Raw genomic sequence first — 7724 nt, forward strand, 5'->3', positions numbered from 1 at the left:
TTCAACAAAACAGTTTTAAAAATGCCATTTGAGGATAAAAAATGATTATTTTACATCTTTACAAATCTTCGCGAAAAAAGTTAAAGATTTTCGACAAAAAAAGTTTTTAAAACTTTTAAATTACGGCTCGAGAAGTTCCAGCAATTTGCCTTAAGGCAGGATGCCATATACCATTACTTTGAATCTTAAATTTAAATCTTTAATTTTCTTCAGTAGAATCTTGTTATTCCTATAGACTTGATATCCAATTTGGTTATCAGTAGATGTTTTTTTCTCCGATAAAATTTTTCTAATCAGTACAAAATTAGACCCAAATACAACATATCATTTATTTATATTAAAATATTTATAAAATCGTCATTCTACTTTAACAATAATATTTATATTAATATAATCCTATTCCCGCCAGAACTTCAACCAGAAACGACTACAACGACTTCGACCACCAGCGCCTCTATGGACAAGAAGCAGTTTATCCAGCAGCAGCCCGACATCGGACACCGGGAGCCTTCTTACGAGTATCCTGTGAATAGTTGCGCTTATTCCATGACCAGAACCATTAGTAGCGACTGCAACCAGCACCATCATTACGATGTTCCTCATTTAACGGACAGGTAAAGATTAAAGATAGTAAATGGTAAACGATAATACTAGGTAGGAGCATCAATTTTTATTTAGGATTAATGAGCCGATTTTGCCGCACAACAACCAATGTTATGGCAAGGCCCTGTATCGCTCCGACTTCCATACATTATGGTACTGAATCATACTGAATACTGTCAAAATGTTATGTTGTTGCTATGCATTCAGGCGTTTTACGCATAAACGGCAACGTCACTCGTATATTATGAAGCTGGGTCAGAAAGGTCATGTTATATAAGATAATTTTTTTGATATTTGTGCGGTTTCTAGGTTAGGTTTTCTATCTGACAATTGGGGAAAACGTCTGACTGCATAGCAACCACGTGGCTTTTGTCAATATTCAGAACAAATTTGCCATAACATTGGTCTTAACCTTCTTAAGTGGAAATACGATAGCACACTGCTTGATATCGAGCTAGCTGCGGTATTCGATAGCCCAAATTCTTGACCATTATACTATGACGGGTTCATATGCTTTTTTTAAGCGAATGTATATATGTAACGGCTACTCCTAAAGTCATTGAAAATCAACTACCTTGAACACTCTTCTGACACCCTTTTAGATTGACCAAAAAGTTAAAGCTAGTCCTGAGAAAACCACGTATTTTGATAAGAGCCAAGTTATTGTATCTTAGTGAAAATATTGGGGCAATTCTGCTGTAACAGAGCTCATAACATAGCGTTGTCATGGCAACGCTATCTTATGCTTGTTTCTTGGTAGTGAAAACTGTGAAAATGTCTATCTATTTCCTATGTGATCAGGCATATTTTACATATAAACAAACAAAAAAGAATCTTATGATGACTGCATCATCAAAGATTCTATTTACTTCATAGCTGTGATTTTGAAGGTCATTCAAGGTCAACGAGCTTAATCACTCATTAAAAATGCTTTTGGATTAATTATTTCATTAATTAGAATTTATAACATATTTTTTTCTATTGTTCTAGCTACGCAATGCCAGTGGATAACATAATGACAGGAAACTGCACGGAGACGTCCATGGAAACTACTTCGAATTCTTGTAAGTATAAATATTTATATAATCGATCAACTTAAAATTCAAATTCAAATCATTTATTTCAAACTTGCAATCGTTCAGTTTCAGCATATTTTTTCGAACTTTTAAAACGCTACATGATTTATTTGGCAATTTTGCCTCATAACATAGCGCTATGTTATGCTTATTTCTTGGTAGTGAAATCTGTGAAAATGTCTATCTATTTGCTGTGCGATCAGGCGAATTTAACATATAAACAAGCAAGGGTGAATGTTATGATAACAGTATCTTGGATGATGCAGTTATCATACATAAGATTCTTACTTGCTTGTTTATATGTAAAATATACCTGATCGCACAGCAAATAGACATTTTTATAATTTTCACCACCAAGAAACAAGCATAACATAGCGTTGCCATGACAACAATATGTTATGAGCTTTGTTACGGCAGAATTGCTTCATTAATCTTATTTTATTTGCTGGGTAATTATAAAAATATTAATCAATATATTTTTTTCAGCCAATTCGACATATGACATGACTGTAGGGGGTTCCCAGCACCAGGTTTCCACAATGAAGCGGACTGCGCTGACATCTAGCGGTGGCAGAGTGCGACTGGACGCCGCAATGATTGTCCTGAATGTGCCTGAGTACGTCGTCGCCAGGGGGAAGACTCAGGAAATCTATATATCTGTGCTAAATGAGGACAATGAGAGGATTAAGTTGCCTGAAGGTAAATAGATAAATGATAATTATATACTGGCTGTGATGCGTGGAGCATAGTTGTATTTTAAACTGATTAAGTATTTATGCATTATATATGTTGTGCAACCAGCTTTTAGGCAAAATGCCACTTACACATTTTAATTTCAATATGATGTTAATTATGGAAGCAGAAGTTCGGAAAGGAAGATACATGAAAAAAAGGGGGGGGGAAATAGTGGTAATGGAAATGATCGACGATGAAGGGTAAGGGAATCATTTTTTGTGGTGACTCTCACACCATGGACTTGCCTTCGGCCAGACTATCATTTATTATTATTTTTATGGTAATAATTTTTTTTTCAGGTATGACCCAAATAAGTCCAGTCGCCTGTCTGGGTCCCTCAGACGTCCACTTCGCGAAACCAATAGTGCTGGAGCTACCCCACTGCGCAGAGTTCCTTTCCAATTGGCGAGTCTCTGTCTACCACGACTCCAATTCATCCCCTAATTCAGTGCCTCGTTGGGAAAAAATTGTTACCCTTGGTGAAGAAACAATAAACACTTTAGTGTACACACACATTGATGAAAACAACGCCTACGTGCTAACAGACTTATGTGGTAAATTTGTTTTAACCGGAGAAAGTAATGAAAATTTGAGAGAGAATGTTAAGAATGTTGCGTGCGCTGTGAAAAGGATAAGATTGTGTGTCTTTGGGCCTGTTTTAGGGGGGCAGCAGAATGTTGCTGATTATAATATCAGGTTGTATGTTATTGAAGATTTGCCTTCGATGTTTAGTAATTGCCTGGAGGCTGAGACTAAGTTGGGTGGTGTCTTGTTGCATCATTCGAAAACACTTTTATTCCAAGATAATGGTAATAATTTATCTTTGAATTTAAGATGTGCGCCCACCACCGGATGGAGCGCCAAACCTGGTTCGGAACACCAGGAAATACCTTTTAAACACATTTGGAACTCTTGTTCCAACAGTTTGCATTGTAGTTTTTCCTTAGAACAAACAATAGACGCCACAAATACCTTAAAATTCAACATCACCGCTTACCAAAACCATTCGGAGCACACATACGTCACCTTTGATGTCGTCGAGTCCATAACCCGAAATAATTTCGAAGAAAAACAAATGTCAATCACGGAAAATTTATTGGAAACCCGTTATGGCGACAGACTTCTAACCGTGATCGAAGAAACCAATGAAAACTACATTCAACCACAAACTCTTACAGTCAACCAATGTGGCAACAACACTTTGTCAACCGACCACCAATTCCCAAGACTCTCCAGGAGCATCAAGAAAAGTTTATGCCATTGTCTCGATCCGCCGAATCTTAAAGGGAACGACTGGAGGATGCTGGCGCAGAAGTTGTCGGTGGATAGGTATATAAATTATTTTGCAACAAAGGCTTCACCGACTGAACACATTTTGGATTTGTGGGAGTGCGTTAGTAAACATAGCTCGGCTTTGGTGGATTTAGTTTTGATTTTGAAGTCGATGGAAAGAGAGGATGCTGTAGAGATAATGGAACAATGTTTGGGGCCTAGTTGGTTATAAAAGAATAATAACAAAATTTATTAAATGACTCGAATAATATCTATGTTACGTAAAACGTGGTATGTAAAAAGTGTGGTTATGTTCTGTAACAGGTTTTAAAAAAAGTGAGGTTAGTTTATAAAAATAAGTAATTTTGTGATCGTAAACAAGACAAGTTATTCTTTAACGAGTTCCATAGGAATATTAAACTACTTACTAAATATTATACAAGTTAAATGAGACGTTTATAAAAAGTGAGGTTATGTTATTAAGTTAGTATTTATAATGTGAGGTTATGCAACTTAATTTTTGTAAAAAAGTGAAGTTATGAAAGGTTGAGTAGATTTAGTAAAATTGATATGTTTAAGAAGCCTAAATGTGTGTATGTGATTATATAAAACTTTTATATAAAACTGATGACAATTATTTAATAAGTATTGTAGACGATTAAAAAATTTTAGTTGGATTTTTTAGAAATTTAAAATTAGATTAGTGTGTATATACATTTAACAATATATATGTTATAAAAAACTATATATCAAAATCCAAAAAACCAACAAAAGTATTTTACCACCGCCACTGCCAATATAAAATGCCAAATTTTTGACAAGATACAAAACATAAAAAAGAATGCTTTAAAAAATCATTCAAAAAATATTTTTTTATTTCAAAATTTCTAAAAAAAAGTATAATATAATTACCATGACACTTGTTAGAGAGTAGCACTATACATTAGTACACTATATAATTATTTTATCGATATTTATAAATAAAAATCTATTATTATAATAGAAATCGATTTTGTGTATATTTTTGTTTGTAAATATACGAGTGTGTTTTTTTTAATAATTGCATTTATCGGTTAAGCTAAAATTATTAATATATAAAATGTAAAATATATAAAAATGTTTAAAAATTAGTTTAAAATATTTTATAAAAACGGACGCAGAATTATATAGAATTTGTTTGATTTTTGTGACACGTTTAGACAAATGGATATGGATGTATGATAAATAGTCTAGTAAAGCACATGGGTAGTACTAGTATACGTAACATCTACGTAACCTGGAAGAAACTCTAATGTAAAGCGAGTATGTATTTTCGATGCTACATTAAAAATTTATTAAATTTTTCTGCAAAAGTAGAAACCATTCTTTTTAAAAGCAATGAAGAAACAATCAAACAATTTTTATTTTGACAGCTTTCATCAAACACAAACTGCATTTTGTATGTTATATCGATGAAATAACCGTAACGTAGCCGCTACGTAACTAAGACTATGTGTACGAAGCATTAACGTAATCGTTAATGTAAATCGTTTTCTGCAAAAATAGAAACCCTTTTATTTAAAAACAATGAAGAAACTATTTATCTATTTTTATTTTGACAGTTTACATAAAACACAAACTGCATTTTGTCTGTTAAATCTATGAAACAACGGTAGCGTAGCAACTACGTAACTAATATACGTGTACGAAATATGATCATTAATACTTATACGTAACAAAGTTACTGCTAGTTTATTTTGCGCTGCGTGTAATATGTATTTGAAATATAAGTATTTTATATGTTAAATCTATGAAACACGTTTAACATAGTTGGTACCCAACCATCAAAAACAACATGGCTGCTTCGAATGCTATTTGCATTTATTAATATATGTAACATCAACGTTTCATTAACGCAACCGTTAGCTACGTAACGAAGTATTTTCTGCGTTACGTAGTTTTAACTTTTGTGCTTTACTGATTATGAGTATAAATAATATTAAACTATTTTATGTACCACAGAATGAATATTCAATTTTGTTAGATACATTTTGAGATATGACTATTAACATTTTTCAAGATCTTTTGTTAGATAATAAATTGTTTAAAATTTACATTCATTCCAAAAATACATTTCTTGGGCTTGTACACAAATTTAATGAGTTTTCTCTTTAAAAAAAAACAATGGTAATTTACTATTTTTTTGTGCTCGTCTAACTTTTAATGACGGTTTTTGAGGTTATGATACCATTTTTAATCATTTAAAGACTGATAGGTAATATTTATTAGGTTTTGCATCTTAAAGATTCATAATATTGTTTGCCTGCGTATTTTTTAGTTATTAAAACGTTATACAGATATTTTTGATGTTATGTGTACATTTTGAGGTTATGTATATCCATTTTTTTTCAATAGTTATGCACTCAGTATCCAAATGTCTAAATTGTCAATTGTTGTATTTTGTAAATAAGGTACATTAAATACTTATATTAAGTTACTTGGAATTTGTTTATATTGTAAGTATATGTATATATATATATATATATATATATATATATATATATAATTATACACATGTATACCGGCCTAATTATTAATTATTATTGTGTAAAATATATATATAGTATAAAGTATATATGAAATAATAAATACAATTTATACCAAATAATTTGTCGGGTTATTTATTTTTGAATATAATTAAATTTAAAGAACAAAAACTTTATAAATAATAATACATTTTTCTATAATCTATTTAAAAACATTTTTTAAAAAAGAAGTGTATTATTTTACTTTTAACTAGTTTTTATTAACTTTTCGTAGGGTAAGCTATAAAAATCGCAAAAAAATCGAAAATGCAAATTTTTATATATCTTTACGTTTCAATGGTTCCTGAACATTTTGGCATACCTTAGAGAAAATTGATAAATATATGTGTGTGTGTGCGGACACAATTTTTTGTCGACGATTTTGTGATCCACCTATTTGAATAATTAAAAAAAAACATTCAATTTGTATTGATAAGGAGATGTGCTGATTAGTTTTTGGCAAAAGTAGGTTCTGCCGTTTTGAAGATAAGTACTAAAATGGTAGTTCAGTTTTTGAGAGAACAGAGCGTCCGATCTGAATGAGTCAAAAATCATTTTATTTATATTAACGGAATTAAGAGGTGATTAAATTTTTGAAAAGGCAGGTCCAGCGGTTTCGGAGATCCAATAAAAAAAAGTAAAAAAATGCCATTTGGCAGTCAAAATTGACTATTAGACATATGCTCAACAAATTATCAGATTTTTTAATAACAGGTACAAATTTTGTTTAAATTGCTTGGGGTTCCGTATCTATGTTTATCCGTTGGACTGCGATGCGGCTTCGATAATTTGTCTTTAAAGCAGCTACGCAGCGCGATTGCTTTCAAAAACAGTTCAAAATTTTCTGGAAAAGTAGAAATATAAAAAAAATCTAAAATTTTTCAATAGTCAGTTTTTAAAAAATTTTAAAAATCGATTTTTTTCAAAAATTTTGAAAATTTTCAAATCTTTTATAAAAGTTTTAATTTTCAGTACGGAAATTTTCAGCAATTTGTCCTGAAGCACGATGCCATGCACCACCAGTTTTTTATTTCCTTCGCTTTTCTTCAAGAAATTCATTTTCATATTTTTGCCAGAAAATCCGATTTTATTTATTTTATGCATATTATCTTCTTTTCTCTTCTTTTGTGTATTTATTTTCTCTCATTTCTATGGTGTTTTCTCATGGTTTCTTCTTAGTCTAGTCATTATAGTAAGTTCACCTCGGAATTTGAGATACCCAGCTGAAAGTCTGTAAATACTTGTATATTGACAGTCTAAAGTTGTCTCAAAACCTACATATGGTTTTGACACTCTACCATATGTAGGTTTTGAGACAAATTTAGGGTGTCAATATACAAGTATTTACAGACATAGATAAAAGAAGGGTTTACAGACCTACAGCTTGGTATCTCGAATTTCGAGATTCTTACCTAATTTAAGCTTAAATGACTGGCCTATCTGATGGTTTCCTTGACAATTGCAAAAATATATT

General features: G+C 31.4%; 1 protein-coding gene across 1 annotated transcript; it reads left to right on the forward strand.

Annotated features, from left to right (window-relative positions):
• The first annotated feature begins 456 nt into the window (after positions 1–456).
• Positions 457–3918, forward strand: LOC113391069 (netrin receptor unc-5-like). The gene is made up of 4 exons (XM_026627043.1): positions 457–614; positions 1594–1667; positions 2166–2378; positions 2714–3918. The coding sequence occupies exons 1-4, from the start codon at positions 457–459 to the stop codon at positions 3916–3918; spliced, it is 1650 nt and encodes a 549-aa protein (XP_026482828.1).
• The last annotated feature ends 3806 nt before the right edge of the window (positions 3919–7724 follow it).

This window comes from Ctenocephalides felis, unplaced genomic scaffold (assembly GCF_003426905.1).
Source record: "Ctenocephalides felis isolate EL2017-DRISC unplaced genomic scaffold, ASM342690v1 CF-g0.4_SCAFFOLD_00845, whole genome shotgun sequence".
Classification (NCBI taxonomy): domain Eukaryota; kingdom Metazoa; phylum Arthropoda; class Insecta; order Siphonaptera; family Pulicidae; genus Ctenocephalides; species Ctenocephalides felis.